Below are 16070 nucleotides of genomic sequence, written 5' to 3'. Positions count from 1 at the left end.
ACAGTGTAAGACACTGCTGTATATCTCAGTTGCATCTTCATTGGTTTTGGGGTATGAATTTGCTTTAGTTTTATCATTGTCCCAATAAAGCTCGATTGTGTTGACTTGCTGGATTTGGTGACAATCAGGAACAGAAACATCAGCAGAAATATCCACTTTACCAAGAATAAACGTGCTTGCAGAAGCAGCTCTCAGCTAACAAGGATGTGTGCACACTTGGGTATTTTGTCTGTGACCAATTAGCATGATCTCCCTCTTGACAGTGCAGCATGTATGGAGTATTTCACCCCCTCTGATACCCCTCCCTTGCTGCCCTGCACCTGCACTCTCAACAGTCTTTAAATGGCTTTGCTATAATTAGCTGGCACACCTAACTCTGTGTAATTCTTGTGTTGGCACTGATAAGCCAAAAGCATGAATAACATCCCCTGTTCCATAGTGCTACTCTGAACATGTTAAAATATACAGCTACCAAAACCCATGGCAGGGGATCCTCTTTCAAAGGATATTCCTTCTTGCCTTAGCTTTACTCTGGCCCACCTGAAAGCAAATGAGCATGTGAAGCTTATCTTTTGCTGGGAGTCTGTTTGTCACGCTGTTTAAATCCCTGAATGAGTAGTTTGTACCAGGCTAAAGTCATGAAGGATCCTGGCAGCTGGAAGAACGCTGCTGGGTCTGGACATGCTGTTCTGCTTGGGTGGAGAACTTGTTTGGGATTCCCATGTTGGGAAATACGTCCCCACCAAAGAGGAGCTGTGTTTCCTCCACACTGGTGGGAGCTGGTCAGTACAGCTTGAAAATACTGGGGAGAAGGTGGTTGGGTATCCTGAGGTTTCCCAGTACTGGCGTTTCAAATCTTTGTGCCTGTGACCCAGAGGGGGCTGTGGAGAGAAGTTGCTTGTGAGATCTGTATTGTGGGAATATTATATGGGCACCTGCTTTGGAGAAACCTTGTAAATATGCTTGCTCTCTTGGGTCCCTGGCCTGAAACACCATTAGTGGAGAAGTTCTTAAGGACTTTGGTTTATCTTTTGTGCTTAGGAGTTGTGTGAAGGGATGGTAGTAAGCGTACTGCTGGCAAGTGATCCCTTTGCCTTGGAATGAGTTTTGCTCCATGAGAATGTGGAGTTGCTCTCTTTGAGCAGAGGGGCACCATAAACCCCTTTCTGTGTTTGCTTGGAGCAGTTCTACTCCTGGTAAAAAATACTCAGGTTTTTCCATATGGTGAACTGGGGATCATTTTATTTCAGAGGAGGTCACGCATGTGATCTGATCACATGATACGGTAAGCTGAGTTTCAGGTAGGATGCACCAGTAAAAGGGAAGTGCTCATCACAGAGGAAAACACTGGGTTTTTTCTATGAGTTAGTGTGTTCTGATCCTGCCCTGCTGGCTTTATTTTGGGTGTGCAGGGGAACTGTGTCCCTTCATGGCAGAGGAAGCAATGCTTATTCTGCATGTAGAGTCCAAAACACAGAAAAATTCTTCTCTATCCAGACTGTTAACTGATCCTGCAGCAGCAAGCTGCCTTTGATCCTCCTAACTAGAATGATCTTTGGGGAGAACTTTCCAGGGCTTCTCTCAGGTTTGCTCACGGTAATGCAAGACAGGTTTTCATCTCACAGTGACAGCTTAGCAGGAAAGAGCCTCGGCTGTGTCAGGCCTGGAAACTTTGATCCTGGTGCTGCTGGAAAGATCTTGGGGATTCATGTCTGGTTTACAATTTTGTGCAATTTACAACTGTCCAGGACTAAAACTAGCTGATGACTTTTCTGTGTTTGCCCCTTGAGGATGGAAGCTCTTTTCCCTCATTAATGGCTTTAATGAAGTACATATGGCTGTTCATCCAGCAGATACCAGAAAGCGGCACTTGTTCTCTGTGTGGCAAATTTGAATCATTGTGCCAAGCCCACAGGCTCTGCACTTCCTTGAACAGCGACCTGTGCACCCTCCTTGCCCCTTCTCCTTCTTGCTTGGCCGATGTTCCTGGGTTGTACACCTGTGCCTGTTGCCAGGTCTGTCTTCCCATGTTCACTGGGACTGAGACAGCAGGTCCAATTAATTTTTCATTCCCCCATTTTCTGTCTGTATAAGAGACACTATAAGTTACCCATGGTTTTAAGTTTTTATGCCCAAAGCACATCATAACTCCAGTGTGCTGCCTTCTGACTCTTGCCAGAGTGCTGATCATGGGACAGGGAGGATTTGGGAAGAAAAGCTGATAAATCATAAATTTCTGTGTAAGATGAATCACAAGTTATTATATCTTTCTCAAACATGCAACTGCGAGGTGTTACATCAGTGCCAGTCTATGGCATGCAGGAGGAAAGTCCCTTTTGGTTAACATGTACATACAGGCTCTTCTGCATCTGTCTTTGGGCATCAGTTGAATTGACTACTTAATTGCAATTTTTTCCTGCTTGACCCCTGGAGCCTTTACTCACGTGATCCTCATGTACTGGAATGTGCTCCAAGGCAGGGGTGAATGGCAAGGGAAAGAGTTCTCTTGATCATAGCAGAAATTTGCATTTTTTCATCCTACATTTTATATAACTGCCACCTTTCTGGCATTTTGCTACAATCTCTGCTATGGAAGTAGATTGTGGGGGGAAACTGAGCCTTCCTCTTTGAATGCCAGGAGAAGAGCCAGGACTTGCACAGTTTTCCAGTCTTGTTCTTTCCTCTGGGCTCTGACCTTGCTCCTTGTCTGGCAGCACTTGGCCAACCTGATTAACTGCAAAAAGAGTTTCTGTGGCTGGATATTCATCCCACATCCATGTTTTTGCCAACTCCATCAAAACAAAGGTGGGCTGAGATTAGCACCGTACACTCTTCCCAGCACTCTGGAAACTTAGAAATTAGTTGCATTTTTAATTAATACAGGGGCTTTCTTATAGACCTGTGCTAATTGTGTCCAAGTGATCTTGAAGCTGTGCTGAATCTCAGTGAGCAAAAGACATCTGTAGCAGTTTTTTGGGCTACCAAACTGAAGACTACACAAAGTCTGGCAAAACCCCTTTTGTTGGGCTTTTTTCAACTTTAAATGCTAATATGTCAAAAGTCTTGGTATACTTCTAGTGCTGCCCTGCAGTATGTTTCCTCCCACCTTGATACATCCTGGTTCATAATCTTGAGTTTTCATTAAAGCAGATGCTATCTACTGTTTTCTTTTTCAGCGTAGATGATAACTCTAGTATGTGTATGTATATACACTTAATGTTTATGTATGTATCAGTAGAAATGTAAATTTTCCCTGCACAGGTGCCACGTTGATCATATCAGATATTGACTTGGCTTGACAATTTTGTGCCAAAATGATGCTGAACAGGTGATCCTAAAGAGAGGGGCAGCTTTGTTGTCTGGCAGCTGTGCACCTGGGGCAGGCTGAGCCAGGGAAGTCCCCTGAAGCACGGAGAGCAATAAGAATTAAGGCAGCAGGGAGCAGCAAGATATGTAAGTATGTGTTGATTATTTTCTTTTAAAAATTTCTATCTCTGCTTTTATCCTCTTAGAGTGTTTTGGCATGAGATGTGTTCTGGTTACTGGAGAGTGCAAAATTACGAGAGGAAGGAATCAGTGGCCGATTCTGGTCATCGTGGCCAGTTAACAGGGTCTGAGCATGGCTGGAGAGACCCAGGATGAAGCATTTCCACCTCAGGAAGTACAAGCATGCAGTGGTGTGTTGCATGCATTCTGTTGTCCTTCTGCCTGTCTCTGCCCCCTTCTCCCTGGCTCCGAGACTTCGTGCTTTCGGGAGAGAAATTGGTTGAGGTTTGCTTGCTGTGCATCTCTCTGCTGCCTTCAGGGTTCTGTTTGTTCCAAATGCCTCTTGTGCCTGTGCTGTCCCTAGTTAGTGTATCTCTTCGCCAGGAGCTCTGGCTTTTGCTTTAGCGTGATTTGCACAGCTTAAGCCCTTTCCCTGCCTATCCTTTCTTTTCATTTCCCATTTGTGCCGGCTTGTCCGCTGGAGCGGCTGCTGTCAGTGCACAGTGGAAAAACACCGATCCGTGAGAAACGCACTCTAGCAGATCAGCAGGAATTCCTGGGCTCCTTCTGGGCTGCCTCTTTGTCAGAAGAGCTCAGCCATGTCTTTGTTTTCTCGCTAGCGAGTCAGAGATGCTGCAGGTTTGTTTGGAGCTTTTCTCATCTTATTTGCTCAATAACCAGGGCAGTTGCCCATTGTTTCACTCGTGCTTTTATTGTGTGTTTTTAAGTGCCGCCAGGCACAATATCTTCATGCCGGCAAGAATAAGTTAATGCGTCTCTCTTAGCCAGCTGCCTGGAGACTAAAAATTTCTGGTTTGGGCTGCAAAAACAGGAAGGGAAAGGAGCTGAATTTTCCTCAGCAATGCAAAAAACCAAAATTCAGCCCATTTGTTTGAGCTGTGTGGTCCTGAAGGGGGAACTCTGATCTGGCACATCACTCTGCCGCAGACAAAGGATAGTTGATTTTTGTAAATTGGTGCCGTGATCATTTCAATCTGGAAGGAATAAGCATGCAGACAGTCTGGTGGTGACTGGGGGTGAAGGGCATGTGACCTAAGAGGTGGTGTTCCTCTCTGATTTGAGTAACAAAGAACCAGCCTGTGCCTGTGTATGCCAGTGGGATAGATATACTAATTTCACCAGTGGTCTGTGTCAGTGCAGCTGCGTGAAAACTGAGCTGTCACTGGAGACAAAACTTTGTCTGTCCTTTGTTGTTGTGTTGTGAAAGCTGGGGCAATGAGATGAGGGTGAAGATGAGCAGCCCTGCCTGGGCTCTCCTCTGGCTGCAGAGGCAGCTGCAGGCATGAGAGCACCAATTCCTGCACATGCAGAAGAGCAAATGCCCTTGATCACTAAAAAATGGGGAGGCAGGAGGAGAAAAAAAGTGCTATGTTTGCTTGGAACAGCCCCCTGCAGAGGCAAAGAAAAGCCTGCCATACGTTAATGGGCCACTTTCATAAATGTGGGAGCCTAACTCACGCAGAGTGGCTCAGCCTGTCTGAGCTGATGCAGCTGTCAGCCTGTTTGTCTAGAAAATGCTTTTCTGAAAGGTATGATTATTCTAGACTGTTGAGCAAGTTCTTCTGTGTGAGTGCATTTAAACAACACCAGTGGTACATGTGGGAAGATTAAAAACAAAAAGAGAGGAGGCAACATTTTTGATAGCCCGCGGAGGACAGGAGAGGAGGTTGTGCTGCCTGTACCACAAAGACACGTGTAGTGTCTTCTGAATTGCTCGGGTCTCTCACCAGCCTGTGCGACACATCCTGTGCAGGTGTGCTATCTCTGGGGAGAGTGCTCCTGGGACAGTGAGCATGAGAGCAGTGTGAGGCATGGGGGTAGATGCATTCCTGCCTCTGCAGGGCCATGCCCTGTGTTGGCCGTGCTTAGGTACCCACAAGACATTCTGGAAGGGTACTTCTTAAAAGCTTGTCTTTGGCCCTGGGAAAGGCATCCTTCCCCAGCCACCCTGGGGTGTGCAAAGCACCCCAAGGCACTGCTGAGGTCTGGCTCTGTCCTCATCAGGTGGGAAGGAAATTGGCAGCAGGCTCTTGGGAGACCCTTTGTTTGCTCAGGTTATTAGCAAGGAGCGAGGAAATAATGATTTATTGATGCTTCTGTGTTTCTCCTACACCAGGCTATGAAGGAAGAAATTCAGTTTTCTGGCTGATATTCAAGGCTGTAATTGAGCAGTACCATGTTCCCACAGAGCAGCCTGTGGGGTGCTGGTGGTACCTCTGGTTCTGTGATACAGTGCCCCATAGCCAGTATGGGCTGTGATCACCAAGGGTCATTTTCTGCTCTTCCCCTGCCTCTGGCTGTAGCCAGGCTGGTGGAGACAGGCTGCTTATAGAGCCCAGCATTTCTCTGCTGCAGCGTTTTGTTTGATTAAAGCAGAAATATCTGATAGAGTGGGTGGCGGCCACTCCTTTCTGGGGTGAGGCACCAGTGGGAATGTGTTATCAATACCTCAGCAAATACTCTTTGATCTTCATGGTACGTTGGGCAGAAGGTGGTGTCCTGTTGATGCCTCTTGGCCACAGCCTGGGCACCATCGCTCCATGATGACCGAGGAGAGCCCTGCGCTCACGCCGTAAGGGCCGGTGCCTTCCACTGCCATTACTGCTGTGTCACTGCCCTGTCACTGCCCTGTCCCTGCCACCTTCTCTGCCTGCCCAGAGTGGCTGGCATGGCTGTGCCTGTGCCTGGCGAGCCAGTAACTGGTGAAGGACACAGATGACAGCTCGTGTGCTGCAATGGTTGCTCAGGGCTCTGCCAACCCCCACCGTGCAGCCTCAGTAAATCCAGCTGAATTCCTGGGCTTTGCTTGGTACGTCTCCTCTGACAGCCCTCTGTACAGCAATGGCCTTTCCATGCATTCCCTTGCTTTCATGTGAGCCTTAGCTTATGAGCAGGGTTTCATCTCTGTACCCCAGAGCATGGGATGGGGCAGGACTGCAGCACAGGACTCTGCAGGACTTTGGAACACCCAGCTCCTGCCTGCACTCCCGGACTCTGCTCTTGCTGCTGCTTTGTGGCCTCTCTCCTTTGCAGGCCATAGAGCTGTGCGTGGCCAGGGCTGCCTGTGAATGTGTGAGATGCCTGGATGTACTGCTCAGGACCCCTGCCTGCCTGTGTCCCAGCTGCCAGCATCCGCAGGAATGAGTGCTGGATGCAGGCAGGATTCCCTTGTCCTGCAGAGTGATTGATCTCCCTAGATTGCATGGAGAGTACAGCGAGGCACTGCCCAGAATTGCTGTGAGCACGTAATCCCTTGAGTCCTAGGGATAAGGAGCTCATAGGTGAGACCTTGGCAAACCTGACTTTTGCCCCCTTGCAATCTGTGCTCATTTCAACTGCAATGTGCTTTTTCATCCATCCTCCTCAAACAAAGCAGTGCCATTTTGGTTAACCTGAGGAGTGTGCAGATTCCTTTGAATCACGTGATCTATCCAGGATACTGATTTCTATTTTTTAACTTTATGACTACAGTGCAGGGGATCCCTAATGCTGAGTGTCCTACAAACCCAGAATGTAGGGCCGCCCCTGTGCTGAAGACCCTGCCATTTCACCCTCACCCAACGTGCACCCACCCAGTTCAGCTGACAAAGGGAGATGATTTATGAGCGGCATCAACAATGTCATAAAGTGCAAGTGGCAAGTTAATGCTGCTTTTTTATTCCAGCCCTTTGACAGGGCCTTGTTAATAGAGGGTTGGAAACAGAAACAAAAGGAAAGAGCACAGCAGCTAAAAGCCAGTTGTCACAGCACTGCTGCATTAGTGTGAAAATGCTGTTTTATCAGAAAGAAAGCACCCTCTCCATAATAAATGGCGTTGCACAGCAGGGAGCAGCTCCTCAGGAGCACCTCTCCTATGGAGGCAGGCTGAGAGGGTGGGGTTGTTTAGCCTGGAGAAGGCTTTAGGGAAACCTCATTGCCTCCAGTATTTAAAGGAAGCTTATAAAAAGATGGGCAATGACTTTTTACATTGGCAGGTAGTGCTAAGACAGGGAGGTATGGTTTTAAACTGAAAGAGGCAAGGTTTACATTGGATGTTAGGGGGCAATTCTTTAACTGGAGAGTGGTGAGGCACTGGAAGAGGTTGCCCAGAGAAGTTATGGATGCCCTGTCCCTGGAAGTGTTCAAGGCCAGGTTGGACAGGACCCTGGGCAATCTGGTCTAGTGAGTGACATTCCTACTCATGGTGGGGGGTTGGAACTAGAAGATTTAAAAGATCCTTTCCAACCCAAACCATTCTATGATTCCAGCCTGTGGATTCCCGTGGACTGTGCTGATGTGCCCTCTGGAAGAGGGCAGAGGTGTTGAGCTGTTCAGTAGGATTCAGTGCTCTGTACTGCCATCTTCCCTGGGATGATCAGACTGAGATAGGGCTTAAACCCTTGTGGGTGAAGGCCTGGAAAACTGGGGAGCGTGGGAGAAAGCTGCACAAAGGGGTGCAACTTGTAGAGCGGCTGTTTTTGGAAGGGGTGGTGGTGAATGCGGAGGAACTACAAGTAGGGGACCAGGGAGTGCACCAGGGCCAGTGTTTGGAGGCTGTAGCAGGAGCTGTGTTGAATTTTGGGGTGAGGACTCATGTGGGAGTGCAGGAGGGCAGGTGGGGTGTGCAGACAGCAGGGGTCTGTGGCACTCAGAAAAACTTAGCATTCCCCTGGAGACAGCAGTGCTGGAGACTTCTTCGCTGATCCCCTTTCCCAGAGAGAGCATGCAGCTTGCTGTAATTTTCTCTTATCTTCTCAGAAAAGGAGGTGAATTCTCTGAAATAACTTGCTGTTCTTTCCAACCCCCCTTGGAATGTGTCCAAATACACTTTGCTCCGTTTCCTTACTTAGTTCTGTAGTTAGAGGTGGCAAAATGCTCCCTAGGCCATATCCCTAGGCCATATGGGGCTGCTTGGAGCTTCATCCCAAGGTTGAGTTCTGAGTGTTGGTTTTGTTCTTGACCGGATACTTTAATAAATTTGGTTTTATTTTTAAAGTTTTCCCCACATGCTTTCTTCTCTGTCTTTCTTGGGAAAACAAACTAACAAAAAAACCCCTCCTACATTTTTCAAAGCTGAGTATTGCAGAAGAGGCCCCCCATCCACACCTTGTTTTTTCCCCACAGTCTGCGGTAGCTGTTAATTCACATTTGGTTAAGCAATTAATCAGGATATAAATAATACATAGCATGTTATCAGAAACTGCATGCCAGTGCTATGGAGGCAGGCACTTTCGCCCTGGCGGGGAGGGCTTCCCTTCTGTGCTCTGCAGCCCCCTAAGGCCAATTAAGGTGCATCCTTGATGAGAATCCAGCCGCTCCTTGGCTGGATAAATAGTTGCTCTGATGCAGGGAGGGGGGGCCAAAGCAAGTGAAGATAAAGAGAGGATTTAGTGTTCAAACAGCTGCAGTGAGCACTGGAGCCCGAGCATTCCCTTCCTCCCCTTGTGCGTGGGCTGAGGCTGGAGCAGCGGGAGCGAACGGATGGTGCTGGCACCAGTGGCAGCTTATGAGAGACCTGTGGGTCAAAGACTCAGCAGTGTGTCCTTTGCCTTCTGCCTTAGTCCTGTAAAGATCTTTTCTCCTGAAGGCATGTCAACTGTTAATAAACATAGCCTTTTAGAGTGTCACAAGTATAGAAACCTGCTTTATCTTCCTGTTCCCCTTCTAGCCTCCTGTGTGAGCTCAGGGAGTGGTGTCTTTGGTGTTTCTTCTTTCAAGGCTGCTGTTTATTTTAATGCAGTAATGAGTGCTAAGCTGGCTGGCGGGAGGAATAAATGTTACTGTGACAGCTTGGGTGGAGATTTGGAAAAGATGCTTCAAGTTACAAACCAAGTATGAAAACCATCAAGAAATAGTGAGCAAAAAAACCCCCATCCAGAGTCAATAGACTCTGGAGGCCACCAGATTTCAACTGTCACGTTCACAGTTGTGAATTTGCTCCATAGTAGGGCAGTAAGAGCAGGAATAATTGGGCTTGGGATAAGCTTGGCTTTCCAGGGGGATCTCTAAAACCTCCCTGCAGGAGGCTAAATATTCAAGGCTGCTGCATGGTCCTGAAGCTTTGTCTCTGGTCTCCCTGTAGGAATCATTGGACTTTGGTGCTTGTAACTCTGACTTTCTTTCCCAAACATAAACTCTGGGAGTTTACTGTACTATGGTCTCTCCTGGCATAAACTCTGGTGCAAAAGAACCTCAGCTCAAGGGCACAGTAGCATGTTGGATGTTTTTTCTCAGGTGCTGGAGCAGGATGTGGTTCTCCAGTCCATTGACCGTGCCATTGAGGCTGTGCACAATGCAGCCATGAAGAATGGGGGAAAATACAACCTGGAGCAGAGAGATGTCCTCCAGTAAGTATGATGGGCATCTGGGAGAGCTGGCAGATGGAGGGTGGTCATAGTGTCATTCTGTCCTTGAGGGATGTTGGATGTTGTTGATTGGAGCCCCTGTGCTGCAGAGTGCTGCTGCATTCAGACAGCTTCCCAGTGTTTGAGCTGATGCTGCTCCTTCTGACAACTGTGCCCAGCAAAGTGGAGCTTTGGCCTTGCTTCTCTATCCCTCTGCATGCCAAGAAGAGGAGATTCTCAGCCACTGTAGGCTTGGAGGAGAAATCCAAAACCTTTCTGGCTGCATTTTCTCTGCTTTACCAGCCAGGAATTGTAGAGGTTGTTGGCATGTGACACAAGGTCTTTAATATGTTCTCAAATAATTGCTTGTGAGGAGAATTTTTGTTTTCTCTGAAACCTCGCACTCTGTGCTGAGGCATGCTGGTTTAATCTCAGTTGAATAGCAATTCTAAAGTGCAGGCAATTTCTGAAGCTTGCAATGCAATATGTGACTCTCCCCCGAGGAAGAGGCATTTTTCTCCAGTGAACTGATGAATAAATTATGGGCTCTTGCAAAGCCTCTTCCTTCCTCCCCCAGAAGTGCTTCCTTAGTTGTTAATGAAACGAGTTGGTGTTCAGAGTAATGCAGCCCATTCTGGTATATATAGCCCAAATGCAATAAATCATTAAAAAATAATTTAAATGTTGCAGCATGGTCACTCCCTTGAGCTTTGCTCTTCCTGATGTCATCATTCCGTTTCAGAAAACTGATCCATCACCGGAAGGAGACTGTGTCCCGTAAAAGCCACTCTCCCACCCCGCAGGGGACAGTTATGACTCAGTCCACCAGTGACCACCACCTGGATGTGTCCCGGCAGCCCAACGGGGTGTGCCGGACGGGGTATGAGCGACACCACAGCCTCCCCAACACCGAGTTCGAGGAGGACGATGAAGGTCTCTATCAGGTAACAGTGGCTGGACACTTGCTAGGTTCCTCCTTTGGTGGTGTGACATTGCTTGTCCTGTTGAATAAAATGCCTTTGCAGCTGAAGTTACAAATCAAGTGTTTGTGTTGCTGACCTGGGATTACTGCAGTATAAAGTGTTGGTGTCTCGGTGTAAGAAATCTGGAACAGTCCCTTTGCTATTTACACTTGTCATGCTTTTTGGAATCCTTGAGGGTCCACGGTTTTATGGGAACATGCAAAATCCACTTTATACTGTGTGACTATCTCTTGGCAACTTTCTAAAAGAGTTGCAGGCTCCCTGGAGAATGCTTTGAAAGGCAGTTTTGACGTGAGCAGCAGAGCCCCCTCCAAGCACTCAGCACTGCTTCATTTCTCCCTTGTTATGTCTGCACAAGATCATTGGTCCTTAAGCATTTTATCTGCTGTGGCTGCCTATTTATACTACTCAAAACAAAACAAAAAGCCAAAAAAACCCCAAAGATCCTGCTTTGTCTGAAGGTTGCTTATCATGATGAATTAAAGGGAAATTGCAGGAAATCAGATTTAGAGCAGATCTTTTTTTATCTCAGCGACACGCAGTTCCAAGGTTACAGTGTGGCGTCAGTGAGGCTTCAAAGTAGCAGCCTAGGACGGAGGCTGTGGCTGTTGGGGATGAATGATGTGCCAGATTTCCCTGTGTAGGTGTAGCTGGATGTTAGGGCTAAAGGCGCCAAGCAAGGATGAGCATGGAGATTTTTTATTCCTCCTACAGATGAACACGTGCACTGTAGTTTTTCTTCATCTCTCTGGGCCGAGTGTTTGGAGGCATTGCGTTTATAAGGTACTGATACACTGTCTTCCCTAGCAGATGAGGCTTGTTTTACACATGAAGAACTGTGAGTTTGGGGAGATGAAAGGTAGCTCTGGCTTACTCTGGCTGAACATAGCAATTCCTACAAAGCCCATTTTTCTCCTCAGTATTCGTTTTTGTTCTTTGGCAGTCAAACCAGCTCCATTCTCAAGCCTGTACATTATGGGCTGAGCAAATGGGGCACCGTACAGCCCATTCTCCATGCTGGTTCCCTGTCTTTATCTGGTCTGTGGTTTGGTTGCTTGCCAAAAAGGAGGAAGACAAATTTCCTTGGCTGACAAAGAACTGTTTCTGTCTGGGTGGCACTGAGAATGCAGTTGAAGGGCTTCCAGCTTAGCCCTGTGCTGAAAGGGCTCCTTGAGATTTTAACAGCTCAGTTGGTGGATTTCCGGTGCGCTTTGAAAATACAAAGTGGAGGAAGCAGCATTGCTTTCTTCCACTGGTTATGCAGTAGCCTAAGAGGAGACCTACTGAAATCTAAACTTTCTCACTAGCTCCAGAGGAGCAAAGGTCTTGGCATGTGCTTTTCATTGCTTGGGATTTTCAGGTGCACTCAAGTGTTTGCATCTGAAAACTCAAGCAAAATTTAAAGTGCAAATTTCCTCTCAGCGGCTTTGCTCCCAGGACTGAACTGGCTTCAGTACTTGGTGAGGGCACTTGTGCTGAGCTTATCTTCAGCTCCTCCACAGTCAGCATAAGGTGGGAGGCTGGGGCTGCTGCCATACCAGCTGCCAAGAGTGGAGGTTGGGCTCTTGGAGTATTTTAGTCAGTCTGCTGCATTTGTGCGTGCTCAGTGAGTTTGTGATGCTCATCTCTGGAAACCTTTGCTACAGTCCAGTGTGTCTGGCTTGGCAGAGTTCGCCTGGAGGAGGAGGTGGGTGGGAGATTGTTAGTTTGGTTTATTGTTTTATTATTTTGTTTAAAGGGTACTACTCTAATAACCTTGTTCCCAGGAGTCAGAGTGGTGATGTTCTTTGCCTGCTTGGTTGCGAAGGGAATGGGAGTGTTGTGGTTGAGTCAGCTCTTGTCTTTGAGCAGCACAGGGAGCACAGCCTGCTATCAGTCCTTGCAAAAGGGTGAAGGGAGGGAAGCAGATGTGTAAAATCTGTGGATTTGGGGAAGTTCACAGTGCCCTTATAGAGGCCTGGGGAAAGGGAGGCTTTCAACACGAGTACAGTTGCTTTTCTCTGAACCTTTGGTAAGGTCCCTCATCTTTCCCCCCTCTGGACAGGTGGGATCTGAACTTCAAGGACTCCTGCGTGGTCAGCTTGTGCATGGCAGCTGCACAGAGGATATTTTCTCCCTTTCCCTTTGGGGGTTTGGATGTTGTACATCCTCCTGTTGGCCCCAAGCAGTGGCTAGGACATGGGGTGGAGGGAGGGGATGGCCATCGGTTATATCTCACAGCTCCTGACCATGCGGCTTGGGCAAGCACAGGGTAATTCCTGCGATGCTGCACGTTCTACTCGCAGCCACTTGTACTGTGGTGTGGGGCTGTCTAAACTGGCAGGGGCTGAGCTAGCATTAGCTGCACATCTATTAATTTAAGCACTAGCCTGTGGAAACTGTGTTAAACTTGTGTGGTAAGTTTGGAAGGGCTAATGAAGCCATGGCAGTACTCCAGAATGACCCAACCCTCGCTATCTCCAAACAATGTCATGCATCTGTGCTAAGCTCTGAGCCTGCCTGTCTGCTAAATCCCACTGCCTCAGTAATTGTGGCCGTGCTGTGCCAAGCAGCTCTGACTCGTGCTGTCAGCTCCAGCGCTCTGCAGACAGGGCTCTGCTTTTAGCACAGCTGAGCTTTCTGGATTTGGGGCCAGCCTGCCAACCATGCAATGCAGAGACCCCTCCTGATCTGCTTGACCTCTCTCAGCTGTGCAGTCTCTTTTTGGACCGACACGGATCATTTTTGAAGCTGTATGCAAGTATCGAATAGCATTCCACCCAGAGAACAATGTGGGGTGGATTGACAAGAGCAGGGCGTGCAGGCGGGGAGTCTGCAGCAGTGGCTCGTGCTAATTCACCAGCTGAAGGTGCTTGTAAAGGAGTGACTTTTTATATGACGTGGTATAAGGTTGGATGTATTTGGTGTTGGGTGGGAAAGAGACTAAGAGATCTTTTTTTAAAAGTCTTTGTGCAAACTGCTGTGTCTTCACTTGTCTAGTGGATCTAGACGTGGGCTGTGAGCACATCTTTAGCTTTTGACATCGAGTCTTGAATGTTTGAAGTGGCTTTTGAAGGTGTTTTATTTACAGAAATATCTTTGCTCCCATTTCAGAGGAGGTTTTTGCCCTTCCTGGGTCTGGGGGAAAAAAAGCACATTTTTCATTCTCCTTCTACTGAGCTACGTAAGTTAGAGACCCTTCAGGGGCCTGTCTCAGATTTTCACTGTGGGGTGGCAGAGATCTGTGCCCTCTGTGGTGTTCATATAGGTCTATTCAGCAATGACAGGGCACAGAAAAACTTTTCTTCCAGGGCTAAACAAACCTGGAAAATTTTCACTTGTGATGGACTGAATGTCACTATAGATTCCAAATGGTTGAAAGCTGGGTGACCCAAGGCATTCAGACCATCACCTCCTTTCCCTTCCTGTACTCCCCTGGGAGGTTTGGCCAGACAGCGATTGCAATATCCCATAAAAGCAGAGGCACGTTTGAGGCAGCAGGCTCTGAATCCCAGCAGTCCTAAGAGGTCCCAAGCAGAGTCTCCTGGCCCTGAGCTGCTGGGCTGTGGGGACTGGAGTATTGATGCAACATGCTCCCACCTAGCTTGGCTGCTGTGTTCAGTGATGCCCTACTGATTAGAGGTTAACCCTGAGGCTGCACCTCCCTGGAGTAATTGTGGGTGAAAGTGATATTGGTGATCATGGTGTTTAGATCTGACAGGAAAAGATGAGTGTAGGAATCTGAGCCTGGGGCTCATACATTGCTTGTTTGGCAATCCTAGAAGAAGAGACTTACAGGAGAAACCCCAGATGTGGAGAGTTAATGCAACTCCCTGGCAAAGCTTCTCCCAGTGCGTCTTGCTATAGGTAGCATAGTACTGCACAGAGGGTCAAGCCCTATTTTCTCCCTGCATGAGCAGAAATAGCTTTGAAAGCATGGAAAAAGCATTTACATGTTTCCAGTACTTGGTCTTGTCTGTCTGCAAGGGTATTTGTAGCTGATGTAATGGATCTCTCCAGAAGAGTGTGTAAATACGCACTCTGTTTGCAGCCTCTGTGGAGCTATTGAGAGTAATGTGGAGACATGGTAAGTGTGTGGGATTGCATTTGGAATAAAGGAGGAGTAAATGCTTGACAGGTCTACACGACGTATGTGCCATGTGCTGCTGAACACAGCAATTAAACAAGGGCTGCTTTGCCTGTCACAGGGAGGGGATGAAGTCAGTTTGAGTGCTGCTTTGTTCTTCTAGGAGGCCGCCTATTAACATCTGTCCTCCTGAGAAAACTGCCTCAAATGACGAAAGAGATGTAAGGACAAATCCACACATGCACACGAGAAAGAAGGCTTCGTAAAAGAAAATGTCTTTATTGTCAACCTCCTTTGATTGCTCTGGAATCTTTCCTTATAGATCCCGCCACAGTCCCGGCGTGCTGCTCCTGTCACCCCCCCACCTCCAGAGAAGCGCAAGAACACACAGATTGCTGCTCCCATTAAAAGTAAGGACAAACTGCTCTCCAGGTCTCGGGCATGAAATGGACACTGGGCAATGTAACAGCCATGAGACCTGAATGCTTCTGGTTTGTGCTTAGATGAGCATCCTTATCCATTTCCTGAAGTCCTATATGGTTTATATCCTTACAAGTATATCTGTAAAATATATATAGCCTAGATTCCTGTAGGTTTTAATGCTAATGGTCCTGAGCTGGTGACCAGTACTCCTTCAAGCCTGTTCTGATTTGGGAGGGTCTGAGCAGCTTGTGGATGGGTGCCAGGTACAGCATCCTCCTGCTCTTTCAGTGCCTATGGCCCCGGGAATCATAGTGCTCTCCATGGAGCAACTCTCTGCTTGCTCCTGTGGCTAGTCTGGCCAGTGCACAACTGCAGTGGTTTAAGATCCTTTTTCTCCCACAGACACCATGGCCATCTCCCAATAAGGCAGAGGGAGTGTTCCCTTGCAGTGAAGAGTGTGATACTTCACCAGGGGGACTCACTGGCTTTTAATGCAGTCTCAGGTCTTGCTTTTGACTCCCAATCTGTTGAGCACTTTCTTTGTACAGTGGTGGGATTTCCATAAATTCAGTGGCTTGTGCCTGTAAGGAGCAGTAATAATACCAGGGACACGTTTGCTTATGTGCTGCCCACAGGCAGAGGAGCAGCTAGTGAGGAACACTTGAGAGCAGGACCATGGGGCCAGGGCAGGAGCTTCTCCGTCTTCAGCGTGGTTGGGCTGACAGAGCTGTGCTCATCTTGCTGACTTGCTGCCAGCTTGCCCAAGTG

General features: G+C 47.8%; 1 protein-coding gene across 2 annotated transcripts in view; it reads left to right on the top strand.

Annotated features, from left to right (window-relative positions):
- Positions 1–16070, top strand: part of NCKIPSD (NCK interacting protein with SH3 domain) — a 51438-nt gene that overhangs the window by 11740 nt on the left and 23628 nt on the right. Inside the window, exons 1-4 of one of the 2 annotated variants that reach the window (XM_048315289.1) lie at positions 3542–3677; positions 9721–9833; positions 10573–10774; positions 15202–15289. In XM_048315289.1, coding sequence (XP_048171246.1) covers positions 3639–3677; positions 9721–9833; positions 10573–10774; positions 15202–15289 — 442 coding nt within the window. In that variant the 5' untranslated portion in view covers positions 3542–3638. Of the gene's footprint in view, positions 1–3541; positions 3678–9720; positions 9834–10572; positions 10775–15201; positions 15290–16070 lie in introns of those variants that run through there. The other variant, XM_048315288.1, reaches the window with a different exon arrangement.

Source organism: Corvus hawaiiensis, chromosome 11 (assembly GCF_020740725.1).
Source record: "Corvus hawaiiensis isolate bCorHaw1 chromosome 11, bCorHaw1.pri.cur, whole genome shotgun sequence".
NCBI lineage: Eukaryota > Metazoa > Chordata > Aves > Passeriformes > Corvidae > Corvus > Corvus hawaiiensis.
The sequence above is the reverse complement of the archived record's forward strand: the minus strand, read 5'-3'. Positions and strand labels throughout refer to the sequence as shown.